Source organism: Hyla sarda, chromosome 9, assembly GCF_029499605.1.
Source record: "Hyla sarda isolate aHylSar1 chromosome 9, aHylSar1.hap1, whole genome shotgun sequence".
In the NCBI taxonomy this organism is placed as follows: Eukaryota; Metazoa; Chordata; class Amphibia; order Anura; family Hylidae; genus Hyla; species Hyla sarda.
In genome coordinates, this window is record NC_079197.1 from 55,376,222 (window position 1) to 55,396,258 (window position 20,037).

At 40.1% G+C, this 20,037-nt stretch overlaps 2 protein-coding genes across 9 annotated transcripts in view; one reads left to right on the forward strand and one right to left on the reverse strand.

Moving 5' to 3' along the window:
* The window catches only part of LOC130291123 (phosphatidylinositol 3,4,5-trisphosphate 5-phosphatase 2B-like), a 131,604-nt gene extending 126,500 nt beyond the window's left edge, over positions 1-5,104 (reverse strand). For both annotated transcript variants that reach the window (XM_056539568.1, XM_056539566.1), the window contains exons 1-2: positions 4,823-5,104; positions 1,549-1,615 (exon numbers count right to left, since the gene is read on the reverse strand). The gene's annotated coding sequence lies outside the window, so the exon portion shown is untranslated. The remainder of the gene's footprint in view (positions 1-1,548; positions 1,616-4,822) is intronic.
* ARR3 (arrestin 3) overlaps positions 1-19,824 on the forward strand; it is a 42,981-nt gene extending 23,157 nt beyond the window's left edge. For 3 of the 7 annotated variants that reach the window (XM_056539570.1, XM_056539573.1, XM_056539574.1), the window contains 9 exons: positions 3,186-3,253; positions 7,184-7,319; positions 8,247-8,331; positions 9,731-9,803; positions 11,999-12,136; positions 12,674-12,757; positions 15,874-15,897; positions 16,065-16,117; positions 19,347-19,824. In XM_056539570.1, the coding sequence (XP_056395545.1) occupies positions 3,186-3,253; positions 7,184-7,319; positions 8,247-8,331; positions 9,731-9,803; positions 11,999-12,136; positions 12,674-12,757; positions 15,874-15,897; positions 16,065-16,117; positions 19,347-19,363 (678 nt within the window). In that variant the 3' untranslated portion in view covers positions 19,364-19,824. The remainder of the gene's footprint in view (positions 1-3,185; positions 3,254-7,183; positions 7,320-8,246; positions 8,332-9,730; positions 9,804-11,998; positions 12,137-12,673; positions 12,758-15,873; positions 15,898-16,064; positions 16,118-19,346) is intronic. The other 4 variants (XM_056539571.1, XM_056539577.1, XM_056539575.1 and 1 more) reach the window with 3 other exon arrangements.
* Positions 19,825-20,037: the final 213 nt, after the last annotated feature.

The window sequence follows — 20,037 nt, forward strand, 5'->3', positions numbered from 1 at the left end:
CCATCCTCATATCTTGATCTCATATCCCGTCTTCATATGCCATTCTCATATCCTGACCTCACATACCGTCCTCATATCCCCACCTTTATATCTCCTCCTAGTATCCCGACCTCATATCCCGTCCTTATATCCCGTCCTCACATCCCCACCTCACATCCTGGTCTAATTTCCCTACCTGATATTCCATCCTCATATCCCGTCCTCATGTCCTGTCCTCACATCCCTATCTTATATCCAGACCTCATATCTTGACCTCATCTCCTGACCTCATATGCTGACCTTTTATCCCATCCTAATATCCTGATTCCATATTCTGTCCCCATATACCGCCCTCGTATCCCAACCTCATATCCCAACCTTTTATCCTATCCTCATATCCCAACCTCATATCACATCCTCATATCCCATTCTCATATCCCAACCTTTTATCCACTACCCATTTCCTGTCCTCATTTATCATCCTCAAATTCTGACCTCATAACCCGCCCTCATATTCAATCCTTATATCTTGTCCTCATATTCCGACCTTTTATCCTGTCCCCACATCCTGTCCACATATATCATCCTCATATGCCGTCATCATAATCCCATCCCCAGGTGGGGCTGAATTGTGATGAAGATATTTTCAGTCTTTGTAGGAGTGGGCTTGTTTTGCCAGCCAGACTGATGCACAAAAGGGTATAAAATAAAAGGGGTGTGGCTTAAAGGGTAGGCATGTCTTTGTGAGATGGGGCATGGCATGAGGGGAGGGTGTGGCCTCTAAGCCGGACTGATGCACTCACCAGGAGTTGCAAAGGGGAGCTTGTGGAGTGTTGTAGGGTTAAGTTAACTATCCTATATTTGTTACACTCTGCACTCCGGCCGCAAGCTCTTGCTGTGAGCCCAGTGTTCCTGTGTCCCCGTCTGCCGATGGGGCGGGGATTCGCATCGCTGGATGCGCCCACATGCGAATCCCAGCCCGTCACTCACCATGCTCCGCTGCTGCCTCCTCCTCTGTGTCTCAGCTCCGGCATGTGCGCCCCGGAGCTCTGAAATTTAAAGGGCCAGTGCACCCATAATTGGTTGTTGCACCTGATACTACATTTATAATGTACCTCCCACACTTCCCTGCCGGATCTTCAGTGCCCCTAGCCCAAGATTAAGCGTTCCATATTGCCTGTTTGCCTTACCCGTTGATCCAGACCTTCCCGCTACGTTATTTGACTTCACTCCTTTGCCGCCTGCCCTGACCTTCTGCTACGTTTTACTACGCTACTGCCTTATCCTTCAGTACCTCGCCTTGCCCAGCTACCTGTGTGGTCGAGCCGTGTCGGTGGTAGCGACTTGGGTGTCGCCTGCCGCAGCAAGCCCATCCTGCCTTGCGGCGGGCTCTGGTGAAGACCAGCAACACCTTATACTCCGCTCCCCGATACGGTCCGAGTCATCAGCCACACAGGTTAGAGGATCCACATCCAGCTCCATAACAGTATTATCGATATACTATATATCTCCAGCCATTTGGAAGTTAAGCAGTAACATACATTTCCCATAGACTTGTATAAGACTTACCAGTGCAGAGAAAATTTGACTAGTTGCCCATAACAACCAGATTGCTTGTTTCAATTTGACAAGGCCTCTGTAAGATAAAAAGAAGCGATCTGATTAGTTCCTATGAGCAACTGGTCAACTTTTCTTCTGCACTTTTCATACCCATTGAAACACTCCTGGGTATGAAACCTGGGTCAGGATCATTTAATATCCTGATCTTATGTTCAGTATCTTTATAGAGTGACCATTCCACTAGATGGTGGAAGGTTTTTCCACTGATCAGAACAAAAATTTGATAGTCAATGTTAGAATTTCAAGGTATATATGAAGTAATTTCAATAACAGCAAAATATTAAAACAATTGCAGTTCTGCAATGAGCAACAAAAGAAATCCTCGGTCATTTAACCCCTTAAGGACCAAGCGTTTTTTCCTCCTTACATTTAAAAAATCATAACCCTTTCAATTTTGCACCTAAAAATCCATGAGGGCTTATTTTTTGCGTCACCAATTCTACTTTGCAAAGACATCAGTCATTTTACCCAAAAATCTATGGGGAAAAAAATAATACCGGTAATTGTAAGACAAAATTGAAGAAAAAACACAATTTTGAAAATGTTGGGGGCTTCCGTTTCTACGCAGTACATTTTTTGGTAAAAATGACACTTTATCTTTATTCTGTAGGTCCATACAATTAAAATGATACCCTACTTATATAGGTTTGATTTTGTGGTACTTTTGGAAAAAATCATAACTACATGCACGAAAATTAATACATTTAAAATTTTCCTATTCTGGCCCCTATAACTTTTAAATTTTTCCAAGTACGGGGTGGTATGAGGGCTAATTTTTTGTGCCATGATCTGAAATTTTAACTGGTACTGTTTTTGTTTTGATCGGACTTTTTGATCGCTTTTTATTCCTTTTTTTATGGTATAAAAAGTGACCAAAATTATGCTATTTTGTACTTTGATTTACAATATATTTTTATAGTTCGGACATTTAGGCATGTGGTGCTACAATATATGTTTATTTTTATAATGGTTATATATTTTTTTATATGGAATTTGGGAAAAGGGGGGTGATTTAGACTTTTAATAAGGAAGGGGTTACTGTGTGTGTTTTTAAACTTTTTTTTTTTTACACTTTTAGTCCCCTTAGGGGACTTTTAGGAGGAATCATTTGATTCCTCATACAGATCAATGGGGTTACATACAATTCCATTGATCTGTGTGCTCTCCGCTCGATTGATAAAGCCTGGCCCTGCAGGGCTTTATCATTCTGAGCACCGAAGCCGCCGAAGCAGGAGAGGTAAGCTCCCAGGCTACCTCAGCAGTGGATTGCTCGGGAGTCGGGAGCCTGCATCATACCCCGTTAACGGCCATTGGACGAGCATAGACGTCCATGGTCGTTATCGGTTTAAACAATGAAGAAATTGTGACAAAATTTACTTTGCCTTTCTCTCTTTGGATATATATTAAAACCAGATACTCTTCCCAGTATGTGTTTGCTTTTTGTTGTTTTCCTATTTGTACATGACGGAAATTCTAATAAAATCTGTTACAAAATACAATGAAGAAAGTTGAGCACAAATAAAAATAACAACAGAATAATTCTCTTTTTATTCCTCTTTTCTTGATATGTCTAATTCTCCTAACAGCCCTGTGGAGTGGATTTTGAAGTGAAAAGCTTCTGTGCAGAACATGCAGAGGAGAAAGTCCATAAAAAGTAAGAACATGCTTCTTTATAGTGACTAGATTGTACATCACCTAATGTATAAATTCTGTTGCTTCTAATTATAATAATAATTACAGCCAAATAGATAAACTGTAAAGGGGCACAAGCCTTCTTACCATTAGAACTGTGAATATGTGGAAGAGTCTACATCAGGAACTGGTCACAACAAAAAGTTACATAGTTTATAGGTTGAAAAAAGACAAGAGCTCAACAGCCGTCACGCCCCTCCCATAGACTTGCATTGAGGGGGCGGGGCCTGAAGGCACACGGGGGCGGAGTTGTGATGTCAAGATCTTCCGTCCCCTTGGTCGGGAGCCAGAACCTCCAGAACTTCCGGAAGCAGATACGGTGGGTGCTGCATGCTATATTGTGGTGTCCCCAGCAGCGGGACCCCCGCGATCAGACATCTTATCCCCTATCCTTTGGATAGGGGATAAGATGTCTAGGGGTGGAGTACCCCTTTAATATTGTTTTAATAGAAGTAATTTACAAATCTGTTTAACTTTCTGGTACCAGTTGATTTAAAAATCAATGTTTTCCAGTGGAGTACCCCTTTAAGGACAAACTGCAGCTGCATTAAGCACATTCTATCAATAATAACATCAAACTCTGACAAATGATTACCTGTACTGAAAAGCTCAATCTCACCTTGTAAAGCAGAAGTACATTTAAAGGATTTTAACAATTAAAGGAGAACTGTTGTGCATAAAAACATTCCAAAGGACCCGGCTCTCCCCAGGAACGGAGCATGCCAACTCCAGCACAAACGCTGTATCTCCAGCTCTCTCATAGAGATACATGGAGCAGGCACATCGGCCACCACATTGTGTGGGCAGAGCCAGCGTACCATGCAGGAGATTGCACAGGGGTCCCAGGGGTCAGACCCCCCGCAATCTAAACCTTATCCCCTATCCGAAGGATAAATACCATATCCCAAGGATACATTTTTGTGCATGATAGTTCTCCTTTAAAGGAAACCTTTAATCTGTCTTCTTATTCCTGAACCATGAAACAGGTGCAGGGAGTGGGGTCCCAGAACACTATGATTTACTGTGCTTTAGCATTTCAGAGAAATCATAGTTTAAAAAAAGCCGCCAGGACCCCAGGTAACTAGTAATTGGATGGTTCCTGGCATTTATTGCTTTAAAGAAGAAGTATCATGGACCAAGTCACAAATTTTTTTTTATATTATGTGAAAGTGCATCAGCTCACCATTCTGACAATCTGCTCCTCATGTATCTCACCCTCTCCCTTCTCCTGCAATCCCCTCTGAAAGATCGGTACTTCCTGGTCCATGGAGGTCCCTGACTTCCTGTCTCCCATAATGCCTTTCAGTTCATCATAGTAGTAGCCCAGAATATACCAGTGCTTCCTAACCAGGGTGCCTCCAGCTGTTGTGAAACTACAACTCCCAGCATGCCTGGGAGTTTTAGTTTTGCAACAGCTGAAGGCACCCTGGTTGGGATGCACTGACCTAGACACTGATCACTTTCCTAACAGCAGGCTCAGTGTTTCCCTTCCCCTGCTTCTATTCTCAGGACATCGTTCTTTCAGACTGACCTGCTGTCAGATTGTGATCAGTGCAGGGGAAAGCAGGGATCTCCCCTCCCCCTCTGCTTCTTGGGACATCGTTCTTGCTCTTATAAACACTGAGCTGGCTGTCAGATGCTTCCCTGCCGAGGAGATGAAGACGCTTGCTCAGCTCACTGGGGCTTCTATGATTGGCAGAAGCTGCACATGGGAGGTTCCCTGGCCGTGCACAGAGCTGGCTAAGCTGCAGAACTATGGGAAATTGTGACATCACGGCCCCCTGCATAATGCAGCTCAATGGGGGGTCGCAAGTCATCAGAACAGGGAGCTGCTGAACTTCCTCTCTGAACAAAGAAGCTAGAAAAACAGGTTTTACTTACAAGATGGGTAAAGTCAGTGATTTACAAAGTGATGTAACTTTTGCTTCTGCATTTAAAACACAATACTTTTTCTACATGGGACTTCTCCTTTAATACACTGATTTAGTTGCTTAGTTGATAATTATTTTGTAAAATAACTTTATTTAAAAAATTAATATTTTTGTGTTATTTACTTAAACTTTGTGCGTCAGCAGTAAGAGATGGCACGGGGCTCTCTGCTGCCACCAGTATTTGTATTGGCTCATACCCAGGTCCCACCTTACCTATTCTGTTAAAGCGATATCATGCACACAGTGCTTGTGACAAAAAGCCTCTTTAGTGTATTGTATATTTTAATGCATTACACTATACCCTACACTAGGGGAGGCTCTGTGTCTTTAGCGCTGTGTACACAGCAGCCTATAGCAAAGTAAGTGGTGTATGCTAGTAGTCACTACTCGCTCTGCTGGGGGGAGACTGACGACCACAAAGCAACACAAATGTTTGAGGCAGCAGAGAGCCCAGTCTCAGGTCTTACTTCTGGCATACAAAGTGTAATAATAAATAAGGCAAAACTTATAATTAAAAAAGTAATATTACAAAGTTATATAACTTTATTAAAGCAACATATTAAAAAGAAAAAAAATCTCTGTCATACCCCATTAACGGAATCGATCCATAGCTTTACATATAATTCAATACTTAAAGGGGTACTCCGCCCCTAGACATCTTATCCCCTATCCAAAGGATAGGGGATAAGATGTCAGATCGCCGGGGTCCCGCTGCTGGGGACCCCCGGGTTCTCCGCTGCGGCACCCCGCTATCATTACTGCGCAGAGCGAGTTCGCTCTGAACGTAATGACGGGCAATACAGGGGCCGGAGCATCGTTATGTCACGGCACGCCCCAGTCAATACAAGTCTATGGGAGGGGGCGTGGCGGTCATCACGCCCCCTGTCATAGACTTGCATTAAGGGGACGGGCCGTGATGTCATGAGGGGCGGAGCCATGACATCACGCTGCTCCGGCCCCTGTATCGCCCGTCATTACGCACAGAGCGAACTCGCTCTGCGCAGTAATGATGGCGGGGTGCTGTAGTAGCGATCCCCGGGGTCCCCAACAGCAGGACCGCACCGATCTAACATCTTATCCCCTATCCTTTGGATAGGGCATAAGATGCCAGGGGCGGAGTACCCCTTTAAGTATCCAGTTGTAAAAAAAACTACAGTAACTATACACTATGGGGGAGATTTATCAAAACTTGTGCAGAGGAAAAGTTGCGACCAATCAGATCGCTTCTTTCATTTTTAACTAGGCCTCTGCAAAATGAAAGAAGCAATCTGATTGGTTGCTATGAGCAACTAGGCAACTTTTCCTTTGGACAGGTTTTGATAAATCTCCCCCTATATGGCTTACAAAATGGAAACCTATGAGAGAGCAGCTATGTACTGATCTTTGCATCCAGAGTCAATGAATACGGGTAATAGAAAAAATATGCAGGATGCCTTTAACTTTGAGAAAGGGGGCAACCGCAAAATGTCAGCATCTGGCCATTCACCCAGCTTTATGCTGACTCATCTCCCCACCGGCGAGTTTTTAATGGACCTCAATAAAGAATGAACTTTTACTACTAATGGTGAGTGTATCCTGCATTTTTTTTCTATCACTGTTGTTGCTTTTCGGAGCCTTTTCAGATGCCAGGTTTTTGCACCTTCATTATTTCTATACCTCTCCATGGACTGTTTATATTACTGACCTCCCAAATAATTGCTATATTAATTTAGCAATAGTGCCTGGCCACCTTTCTCCTAGTGCAATGAATAAGGGAGACAACCTTAGGCAAAGACCTAGACCTGGGTATGGAATGATAAAGCATAAAACTGATCATAATTTAGATGCACTTAGATGCTGTTGTCATATAGGATCTTTTTTTGCTTATTACAGTACAGTAGTTAGAACATAGGGTCAAGGATTATTGCTCTGTTTACCAAATATTTATCTGTGTATTCATTTTATATCTTTACCATAACTAGGATCACAGCACGTCTTATCATTAGGAAGGTCCAATATGCCCCAGAAGTCACAGGACCAGCCCCTCGGGCAGAAATCACTCGTCAGTTCATGATGTCAGACAAGCCGCTGCAGCTGGAGGCTTCATTAAATAAGGAGGTAAAAATTTTATTATTATTTATGTCTGTCATGTTTCAAAATTTAATATAGGGAACATATTCACAGTTATACCCACATGGCTGAATACACAGACGAATACGGTAGAAACCATGATGTAAATAAACATCGGAGCAAAATAGACATCAAAGGAAAATGATCACAAAGTTAAACTGCCAAATGTTACAAGTGGAGTTGTAAGTTAATTACAAACTTTGTATTATATAGTGAAACCATTGTGCGTAACTGGTCACAGCAGATGTAAAATGATGGATTGTGGAAGGACCCAGCAACTGGCAGACATCAATTCTACAAAAGAAGTGCAGTTTTATGTGCAGGCCATGCTAAATGAAAGGGGTCCCTGACCCAATGTAGCACTTGGACCTTTTATACTGATTTTGTTTATTGTCTGTTTCCTGAATGCAAAGTGAAGCCACCTTCTAGCTAATCTTCAATAGAAAATGCCCTTCCATTTAGCTGATACAGACATAATGCTCTCTCAATTAATAGGGAGGATATAAACCTTGGAGGAAGAGAGGAAATTTCTAAAAAGGTAGTTTGCAGGGGTTAATCACATAGGCTGTGCACAATGATAGTGAGGAAATAGATCTCACACAGCAATATGAGCATATAGAAGATCTTTCCTGTGATTACATATCAATAAATAGTTAAGAAGCGATCATACACTTGCTTGGCCTATTTACAGAAAGTAATTATTGTCTTGTTCTTTATTTTATAATAGTTGTACATATAAATACATGTAAAGGCACCAAACAACACTCACTGCTCTTTATTTGGGCTTCTGAATAGCTATAGAATACTAAAGCAACACATGATAGAATCCTAGTTTAGCTCCTGACCTGCAGACTCAGATATTCATATCTTTTTAACTTGCCCTTTTCTTATTTATTAACTTTTCTAACTTTGTAGATTTATTATCACGGTGAACCAGTCACAATCAATGTGAAAATCAACAATTCAACCAATAAAATTGTGAAAAAGATCAAGATCACAGGTATTCATAGAGTTCATTAAGAAGAAAGACAGTCATGTAAAATTATGTTAATTAATTGATTCCAAAGTAAGCAATCTGGCTAGTTCTCTCAATACAGAGATGACATAAACTTTGTGCTATACAGTCACTCTTCACTAAGTCCCTAAGCTGTATGCAGGGGTGCTACTGTGAGCATCATCTGCTATTATCAGATTAAGAAGCCAGCATGTGCCTATTCCTCCTTTAGTAATGCTGCAGTGGAGCATTACATAGCACTCATTGAAATAAAAGAGCTGGGTACCCCCAGAAAGATAGAACGATTATTAAGTGATTTTCCACTCTAATTAATAGTGGGGCTGTGAGGAAGACCCCTCTATAACAATCATTAAAGGGGCACTCCAGTGAAAAGAGTTTTTCTTACAAACATGCTCAGGCTGCCCCCCAAAAAAACTCTACTTACCTCTCCCTGAGTATCTATAGCCTCTGGTATTGCTGCTCCTGGTCTCTGCTGTGTTCCACTTCCTGGTGCTGAAGGTCAATACGTCAGAATGTCACTCAACCAATAACTGTCTGAGGCAGGACACCGCTGTGGCAAGTGATTCGCTGTGTGACACTGTCATGTATTGACCCCAAGCACCAGAAAGTGAAGCATGGTGGAGACCAAGAGCAACAATACCAAAGGCAACGGGGACTGAGTGAAGAAGTATTAGGGGAAGGGGGTTGGTAGCCTTGGCATGTTTGTAAAAAAAAAAACTTTTTGCCAGACAACATCCTTTAACCCTAATAGCAGTGTCTTAAGTACATGCCTGTAATCAGCTTTCTGCCATCTATTTATAGCTACATGAGCATCAACGTCCCACCCATTATAGGGCTTTAAAACATGACTAGAGATATCAGCCAAACCAGACACATTGATCTATGAACAGGACTGTTTCTAAGTTTTTGCTCCTCATCAGTACAGATGATAGTTCAAGTTGGCTGGGTAAGATAGAAGCTACTGGTTCTTCTTGCATAGATACAGGTGGTATAGAGGGCCCTACAGGCATTGCCCCCTGGGAAAATTTATAAAAATTAGTTATCTTCCACATTAATCAATGTCCAACCTATTAAAGAGCTATCTGGGTGACAGAGATGAAGTAAGATTTACTGCATATCATATTCTCACCACTGGATGTAGGTGAAATGTGAAGAGTGTATTAACCCATTAGTGCATCCTTTAATATCCCAATGTTCTTAATCACCACTAACCCATGCACCATGGTTTTCCTTTCGTTGAACATCTACACCCACACCTCCAGTTTTGTCAGTTTTGAATCCTCTTTTTTATTTTTTGTACTCTAAAAAAAAACTTCATGTTATTGAAAATGCAGAGAATATTCTAAAAGCAGTAAAACCATTTATCCTCTTTTCATATCTCTAGTGGAACAGATGACAGATGTGGTGTTGTACTCACTCGACAAATACACAAAGATTGTTACCTGCGAGGAAATGAAGTAAGTAAACAAAACACAATGGATCAGAGTTCACCTCCTCATTCAGCCTATAACACTGAAAATGCAACAGGACATTTCTAATGTTATTGTCAAAAGACCAATTTAGTAAATTTCTAAAGATTGTGAAAAAAAAAAAAGCATAAATAGTAATAGTGCAACTTTGAATTCCCCAAAACAGTGTTGAGTAGTAACATTTTTAATATGACAACTGTTACAATGATTCCTTAGTTTACAATATTAGTTTGTTCTGAAGAGACCACAGGTGATAAAAAAAATTGTAAAGGAGCTTAAATAATCTATTCTGAAGAAAAACATGAAAAAATAAAACAGACAATACAAACACAGAATACAGATATGATAAGCAGTAATAAAACATAGGACCACAGACAATATGAGCCATTAAAGGAGAACTCCAGAATTGAAAAATTGTCCTCCATACTGCCGGCAGTAAAAAAAATAAAGATACATACCTTCCTTCGCTCCCCCTGGGGCCTCAGGTAACCGTCTCCGGTCTCCGCCATGATCCTCTTCCTGGTTACCTGCTGCCGGGCCCGAAAACGTCACACTGCCCCTCAGCCTATCGCTGGCCGAGTCGGGACTTCGCTGTGGCCGGTGATTGGCAGAGCGCAGTATGACTCGCCGACCACCGGCAACCAGGAAGAGGATCGCGGCAGAGACCGGAGTCGTTTACTGAAGGGGAGCGAAGGAAGGTATGTACATCTTTTTTTTTACTGCCGGCAGTATGGAGGACAATTTTTCTATTCTGAAGTTCTCCTTTAAGTTCATGAGGATTATTGTCAAAATAGCCAGCTTTATTGTGTATGTCTAGCACTGATCTATCACACTAATAAAAGCATCATTTATAAAAGGGGGTGCTAGAGTCAGTGATATACATCTTTTTATGTAATTCATCTTTTTGCAAACTTCTGTTTAAAGAAGCACTCCGGGTTGTTGTTTACTTGCCCTTGCCATGCACACTCACCTTCACTATTCCAACAGCACCATTTGTTTATAGCAGCACAGCTGCATCCAAGAGATTCATTATTCTAATTTGGTCATGTGATCAACGTTATGACTTTAGAAAGTTACTTGGCTTAATATGTCAAAAGGAAGTCAAGTCAAGGGTCAGCTGACATCCTGTAAAATACAAGATGACATCATCCCCTATAAAATCTCACCTGTTAGCTCAAAGACCCCTCCCCTTCCAGCTCTATCTGAATGCTCCTACTGCTGCTTTCTATATGGGATAACTGAAAGGATCTGCTACTCCTCACTATATGCCCCTGGCATAAGTGCCCTGTTTCCACCTTGGTTTGCGTAACCTTCCCTGGAGTCAGGAGAGTGTCTCCCTCATGGGAAAAGATGACAGACACGTCTGTATGAGGAAAACAATCTGTTTATTTTTATCAAGCATCAGTATATAAAAGCGAAGGGCGTATCTACCAATTTGGGGAGTTGACGCAAGTAAATTGTTGATACAATAGTTATAGTTTTAGCCAATAGCAGAAAGTTTCAATTCTTTAGCAAGTGAAGTCAGCTGCGGGAAAAAGAAACTTTTCAAGAACAAAACCTTGAAAAAGACTGAGAACTTAGAAAAAGAGATAAGAAAAAAATATAAAATAATAATAAAGGAGAACTCTAGCTGCAGCCTTTCAATAACTACAATCAGCATATATAGTGGTTATACATCTCTCCTAAGAAGGTGTTCCCACATTGCTTTTCTTGCTGCAATTTTTAAATTTTCCATTGATTTTCAAAAATTTGCAGCAAAAAAGGTGCCATTGTTCCATTGTGATATTTCTATAAAATAAATTAGATATTTTTTTTTTTAATAAAAATACCTCTTTTTATTAGCTCAATATTAGAAATCCTCTTAGGTGAAGGGGGTGTGTCCCTGCCTTGTGGTGGTGGGAGGTGATTGACAAACCTCATGTTGCTGCAGGACTGGTTAGTGTAAGTAGGTATGGGGACCCCTAGTGGTGGGATTTTCTTTATTTAGCAACCATATTACAAAAGGTCTTCAATTTTCAATTTAAAAAGTTTTTATTGGGGGCATTGAATAGGAGTATTGTGTGGCAAATACTTGCAGTGTTATTTGGGCCAGATATGCTAGCAGTATCACTGAATGGCAGTATTATTTGGTGTTATCTATGGTGGTATTCTGGCATCAACATTCTTCTCTTGTTTTGCTATAGCGATACTGTGGCAGCAAATTCAGCATTTTCACGAACATATTCAGTGACTCCACTATTGGCAAATAACCAGGAAAAGCGTGGTTTGGCACTGGATGGCAAACTGAAGCATGGAGACACTAACTTGGCATCAAGTACAATGTAAATGTATACCTATTATTTGTGTTATCCCAGTTCTTGCAGCTCACAATTAGATTATATCCGAGGTATGCTTGGATATACACCTATACCCTAGGTGTCATCAAAGGCCAAAATAGTATATATACGAAATATATCCAAACATCAAGGACAAAGTAAAAGTGAAATATATGTTTTCTGATCATTTTCATACTATCACATTATTATCCTTTCAAGGGCCCTGTGTTAGGATATTTATTCACACACATATATATACCATTAATTTATTTCTTTTTTATTTCAATTTAATAAAACTCACATGTATTTAAAGCAAATCTCTAATGTTAGTGAATTCCATCACGCACCAGTATTACTGGTGACGTCCTTGAGGTTTGGATATGTTTTGTATATACTTTATTGACATCGGATTTGACACAAATCAAGTTTGCAGTTTTCTTTATTAGTTTTGTTCTTTATGGCTTCCATACTCCTAATAATAACTTTATAAAAATTAAAAAAATTAAAATGATTATTTTGTTAATCTGTAAAACATTTTTACAGTATGCGCCCAGGAATGGACAAAGAGGTGATGGGAATACTGGTATCTTACAAAGTCAAAATAAATTTGATGGCATCCAGAGGCGGGTATGTAATAAAAAACTTAGTAGGGGAAATTAAAAATGACTAAGTTCTCCTTTAAAGTAATGGGCTTTTCTTGCAAAGCATTGACATGCCATGTCCACCAGAGAGACGGTCTTTATAGGCTTTTATCAACAATGATTATGAACTCAGATGTCATGATAGGGGGATGGGAGTAGTAAGCCCTAATTGTTCCTACAACTGTTGTCCCTTCCTATTGCCCATCCGCCCTAAATGACGGATCGACAACCATGAGTACATACTCTACACTGCGCTAAAGGGCATGGGTGTAAGAGTCAAATTAAACAAACCAAACTGTACATATCGGGAAACAAATCAGGAACATAACAGGGATACTAAAAAACTACAAACAGATATACCAGGCAGGATATGGCATACTAACAAACAGTTCAAGAACAAGGATCAAGATTAAAAGCAGATGTGATAATATGAGCAAGACTAGATATGAGGATAAGTATTTAGCAGACAAAACCAGAAGATGCAGGGGATAATCAGGTTAACTGAATGTCAGAACACTTAACGGGTCATCAAATCAAAAGCTTTGTTCACACTGGACTCTGAACAAGGAACACACTAGACACCCCACTACAATCATGGAGGGACAACAATACTAAAGCCAAATAGGCTCCTAGCTAGTGGGCACACTCCACAGTGTCAACAGGATACTAGCCTAGGAAGGAACCAAAATCCTAAATACAAACAATACGGGTACATACACAAGGCTAACTCACTTTTAGATAGACGGATTAGCATAAGGCTCAGAATAGGATTCTATCATAGAAGATCAAACAAGGGTCAAAACATGACTGAAAAAACACAGTGTGAATACAGACTCAGGAAACACAAAGCAAATACAGAACGGACAATACAAGAATACTAAAACCTGACACTAGGTACTAAAACAAAGCAAGATGTCTTTTCTTTTTCTTTTTTGCAAATTGATATTGGGGTATGTTTTGCCGCTTGATACTGTATAGTCTGGGGTTGATGTCCATATAGGCGGCGACTGTTCACCATTGCCTTACTTTTCTATTGCCAATGTTGTTTATTGGTGACATTTGTGTTTTTTGATTTTGTGTTTCTTATGCAATAAACATTGATTTACCACTAAAACAAAGCAAGATAAAATCTAGATGTCAAACAACTAGGACATGGAGCCATGGCTAACTGAAGACATAAGTGCACACACACGGACAAATTAAAATAATGAAAACTTGGTCAGAGTAACAGGTGAAATTACCATCCCAGAGCAGCACCTAAAGAGGTCTTATATACCCTCCCAGTGCAGAAGGGCTGGAAGGTTAACTCTTCCCAAACCATGGAGAATAAACACAGAAACTGTTCAGACATAAACACGTCTGAACAGGACTAAAAGCAGAAAAATGCAAAATACAGATAAACAAACATTATATCACAACTCCCTTTTCACATTAGATTATACCTTTAACCCCTTAAATGGGCACTGTCAGATACAAAAACTTTTGATGTGTTGTAAAGCATGCAAAACCAATAGGTTTTGCAATTGCTTTAATTAGAAAATTTTCAGTATTTCATACTGAAAAATTCAGTCAAACAACTGCCCCGCCCCCACCCCCCATCCCCGCCTGCTTGGACACATACTAGTCCTGCTGTGTCCATGCATCATCACCTATGTCATGAACCGACGTCCTTGATTGACAGCTGTGAGGAAAAATCATCCTACTGTCAGCTTGTGTCCCGCTACTGTCAGTGAGGACAAGCTGGGAGTTGTAGTTTTGCTAATGCTAGAAAAGATGTGAGCAGACAGCATACTGAGGGAGGGGGCGGAGACCTGCACAGTGAGGCCACGCCCCCTCCCTTTGAGAGGAATTCAGACTAGTGAGCTAAATTAAAAGTGTAATAAAAAAATGAATAAAGGTACTAGACACATACCAATTAGATGTACATGGTCAGGATTAGATACTGAGTGATATATTAAAAAATATGTTTTTTTGTTGGATCTGATGGGTACGCTTTAATTACCACAGTACAATTTTTGTTAGCAGGGCACAAGTGTCAAGCACTGGTCTCCCATGCCAATATTATGGTAGCTCGGCTGTTGCATGGCAGCAGGGCTTCTGCTTCAAACTACCGGGAACAAAGAAACCCTTTGTTTAAACCTCTTAGGCGCCGTGTTTAAATTGTGATTATGGCATCTAAGTGGTGTTTGGGCATATGTCCCCCAGGAGATGACTACTGGGACGTGGATAGGTTTCCCAAGCAGCTGGGGGCTTAATGATGGCCTTAGGGTATATCAAGTATTTGCATTTACTTGGCTGTGCCCCTGCCAAGGCTGAATAGGTTGTCTGTTAGCTGTATATTGATAGGTAAATGCAGTACACTAAATGAGCAATTAGGTGATTGCATCTCAAAGTCTTCTTTTGGGTCTAATAAAAAGTAAAGTTTTTCAGAATATAATTTTATTATATATTTTTAATCCCAAATATACATTTTTCCTTACAAAATAATTACAAAAAAAAAAACTAAAACATTTGGTATGGCCACATTAGTAACAACCTGAGCCATAAAACTATCTCATTATTTATCCTACAAAGTGAATGTTATAAAAATAAAAATTTTCAAATGTTGCTGTATTTTTTTATTCTGCCATACCAAAAAACTGAAAAGAAAGGGATTAAAAAGTCATAGTACCCGAAAATGGTGCCAATGTAAAGTGCAACTAGTTTTGCAAAAACAAGTCCTCATATAGTTATGTTGATTTAAAAATTAAAAAGTTGTGGCTTTTGCAAGGCAACAATAAAAACACAAAGACAATTGCTTGGTCACCAAAGGATAAAAATGGCCATACCAGCCAAACCTGATGATTATTGCATAATAGGTGGAAGGTGTGACGTGTCTGGGACAGCTCAAAAGTCCCCTGATGAGTACTTTCATTAGATTTTAGCATAATTGATCCTTTGTTTCTTTACGGAATAAGTTACACCAAAGTAGCTACTTATCACCCTCACCTTATAAACATGCAAACCTTTACAAATAAATCTACAGTTCCTGTCAGAGGCGATGCAGGCCAATCCTCCTCTCATTAATAGTGACTAACATTATTTTTTTTTCTATTTTTCCAGTATTCTAGGGGAACTTACCTCAAGGTAATTTACAGTAAAGTTTTCAATATACGAGTTATTAAATTATAATTGTTAGAGCAAAAACAATTGTTGGAAATTGTAATGTTTTTAGTTAATCAATCACATAATAACTCTCCGCTGTATGGACCTGCATGTGTAAACACTTCTAACATATACCTCTTATTCTCTAGTGATGTTGGGGTGGAACTACCTCTTATTCTAATGCATCCAAAGCCCTCTGAAGGTGAGTCTAAATATCGGTTACTAACACTTTATAACACTTAGTTTCCTTTACCAAGAGCTCTTACTCCCAATCTTACCTCAATGGAGATTGGTAAAGGGGAAGGTAAAGATGTTTATGAATCCTGCATGGCTTTACTCTCTATTCTGGTGTAGATGTACTGACTGTTTTGTCAAGCATCTTTGAGCAGGATAAGTAGAATGTCACATATACTGTGAAAATGACAGGTCTAGCTGCTGGTGTGTTCTGGAGAAGCCCTTACTAGGTTCTGAGGGACCAGTACTCTACTTTATTGCAACAAGATCTCATAAAGGTGCATTATAGTTTTGTAATCCGAAAGCGAATGATGATTCATTCTTTCTGTACCAATAATCTGTACAATAAATCTTCATCTACAAAACATCTCCAAATGTTATAAGGTTCTATAAAAGGGGTTGTTCATGGAATCCTTTTTTGACTTAAAAATGTTTTCCCATCTTGTAAAGTTAGTCTGGGTTCAAATCACGTTTTCAGCCATAAGGGACCGCATACGGCTGGGGGGAGTTAAAACCGGGTGCTCCCGTATCCCTGCCGTATGCCGCCCGTATGTAATTCATTTCAATGAGCCGACCGGTGTGAAACACTGACTCCAGTCAGCTCATTTTTGCCCCGTATGCGGTTTTCCCACCGGACCTAAAACCGTGGTCGACCATGGTTTTAGGTCCTGTGGAAAACCGCATACAGGGCAAAAATGAGCCAGCGTTATTTCCTATCCAATCCAGATCTTGAAAGTGGGGATTCATTCATGTCTGGAGACAGCCGTTTCCATTGCTTTCATAGAGAATAAATGGTGTGGTGATGCATATGCTCCATTCTAATGGAACGGTCAATTCCCGTTTTCGGGATCAAAGGGGTCCCAACAGATCGGACCCCCCACAATCAGATCATTATCCCCTATCCTGTGGATATCTTTATAATATGGAAACCCCCTTTAAATTGGCCATGCTGGGGTAAGTATTGGGGGAAAAAACGTACTCACCTGCCCTGGTACCCAGCCACCAACATGCTCCAACTGTGCCTGCTCCTGCTGGAAGGAACTTTTTGGTCTTAGTCTTTACAGAAGAAAGTACCTGCTAATCTGATCAGTGGATGCTGGACCACCGCTACGGCTACTGATTAGGCAGAGACTAGGAAGCACAGCAGGGCAGGCATCATCAGAGAGGTATCAGTGGGGCATAAGAGCAGATTTTTTCCCAACATGACCACGTTTAACTCAAAAAAAGGTTTCTTGAATGTACCAAAGTGAGATTTTGAGCACTAACAGGGATAGAGGCCAATGTGATAATATCTATGCAGCACTACAGAATTGGTAAGCGCTATATAAATGAATATGTATAGCACAGTGCCTTAGGGTTAAGCACTGTTGCCTTGAGTTTGAATATTGATAGGTCAATACAATTTGGAATTGGGATTGTTACTGAGCCCCAATGGAGAAAGACATATGAGCAATGATGATATCTGTATAGCGCTATTAAATATGTTGGTTCAATATAAATGAATAAAATAAAAATATATAGACTTCATCACATTCGCAAGGGAAGAAGCCTAAAGCCCCCTTTTAACTTAATCCAATGAAGAAAGCATTATTACAAATCTGCGATCCATCATGGATGGACAAAGCAGGGAAAATCAGTTAGAAAATCCCTCTTATATCCGCACTGCATTCATTCTGTGGAGTGAGCTATAGCACAGTGTACTGCCAAAGCCATGGGGTCATTTTTTTTAGTACAGGGTACAGGAATGTTGAGAATCCCTAAACTAGATTATCTGATGATCCAGCATCAGTCAGCTCCCATTCATGCCACAATAAATTTTATTGTAACTAGAAAAGTTCACGAACATAATAACATTGTCTGTATGTGTTTCTCTTCTTCTTCTTGTATCTTCGACACCTACAGTTACAACAAGGTAAGAGGAATATATAACATAGCATATTTGACATTTGCAAAGATTTTTCTGTAAAAAATGTAAATGGCACAGTATGAAGACAGAATAAGGAAGTGTCTGAAAGAGGGGTTAAAAACCAACCCCTCTCCCCCCAAACACACACTTTCCAAGGTTAGGGGCCGGAGCGCTTAGAGGACGGATGACTTACTGGCCTGTACAGGAGATCACAGGGGGGGTCCTGTGGATTGGGGATAGGTTGAGTTCCCAGAATGCCCATTTAAAGGGGTACTCCCGTGGAAAACCTTTTTTTTTTTAAAATCAACTAGTGCCAGAAAGTTAAACAGATTTGTAAATCACTTCTTTAAAAAAAAATCTTAATCCTTCCAGTACTTTTTAGGGGCTGTATACTAAAGAGAAATCCAAAAAAGAAATGCATTTCCTCTGATGTCATGACCACAGTGTTCTCTGCTGACCTCTGCTGTCCATTTTAGGAACTGTCCAGAGCAGGAGAAAATCCCCATAGCAAACATATGCTTCTCTGGACAGTTCCTAAAATGGAGGTCAGCAGAGAGCACTGTGGTCATGACATCAGAGGAAATACATTTCTTTTTTGGATTTCACTTTAGTATACAGCCCCTAAAAAGTACTGGAAGGATTAAAAAAATTTAATAGAAGTGATTTACAAATCTGTTTAACTAAAAAAAGTTTTCCACGGGAGTACCCCTTTAAGCAGGTAAAAAGCTATGGAGGTCTGTAGCAGAAAAAACATTGCTGAACCTAGAGCATCTTGTGTTTTTTAAAACTTCCACTGACAAAAAGTACCACAGGTGAAGAAAAACACCACAAACAAGTATTGTTTGAAGAGTGTTCTATAGTTCCCTATTTACTTCACCTAACATCTGGTCACAAAGTTTTTCAGTACAAAAAAGGCAATGCATTATTCTCTGCGAAGGAGACACATTGCACACAGTGGGGGAGATTTTTCAAAACCTGTCCAGAGGAAAAGTTGCTGAGTTGCCCATAACAACCAATCAGATCGCTTCTTTCATTTTTGAAAAGGCCTCTGAAAAAAGCAATGAGTGATCTGATTGGTTGCTATGGGCAGCTCAGCAACTTTTCCTCTGGACAGGTTTTGATAAATCTCCAACAGTGACTTGGAAAAGAAGTGGACTAACTCTGGGAAAAGCAGTGCATTGACTCCTCAGTTATTTTAGTCCCCATGACATTTGTTTTATAGATCTGCTAATAATAAAATCTCTTTCTCTGATTCACAAACATCTAATCTTCAGCTGTCATTCAATTCTAGTGCAGAGGACGTGGTGATTGAGGAGTTTGCAAGGCAAAAGCTGCAAGGAGAACAAGATGATGACGATGAAAAGGAAGAGGCAGAAAAAAGTTAATATGATTCCACTTGTTAAAAAAGATCTACAGCACATTGTCCCTTTCTGTCAAATTCATCTGAAGATCAGAACTTTGTAGTTAGAGTTGAGTGAACTTACAGTAATTTGGGTTGTAACAAACCTGGTGGCTTGGCTGTTGATTACAGTAGTTTGCATAAATTAATTCAGCTTTCCAAGTGCTCTGGTTGCGTGGAAAAGATGGATAGAGTCCTAGGAGACCTAAGACTGTCATCCCAAGACTTTTCCAGGCAACTGGAGCACTTGGAAAGCTGAACTTATATATTGCTCAACTCTACTTGTAGTCATCATTTACACCATTAACATCAATTAGTGCATTTCTATATGTTCAAAACATTGCAACAAATAAATTAAATAAAAATGTGACTCTCCATTTGCTTGTCCTGTTTATTCAGTACTTATGGTAAACATGAAGATACCACAGGATTACCTGGCTTTCTGCACTGTTTACCAAAGAAATGAGGTACGAATGGTATATAAGTCATATTATAGACAAGCCCATCCTAGCTAAACTTAAAACACACATAATTATACTGTTCATGTCTCTTATTGAGCTCACATCTATAGTGCATGAAAAAA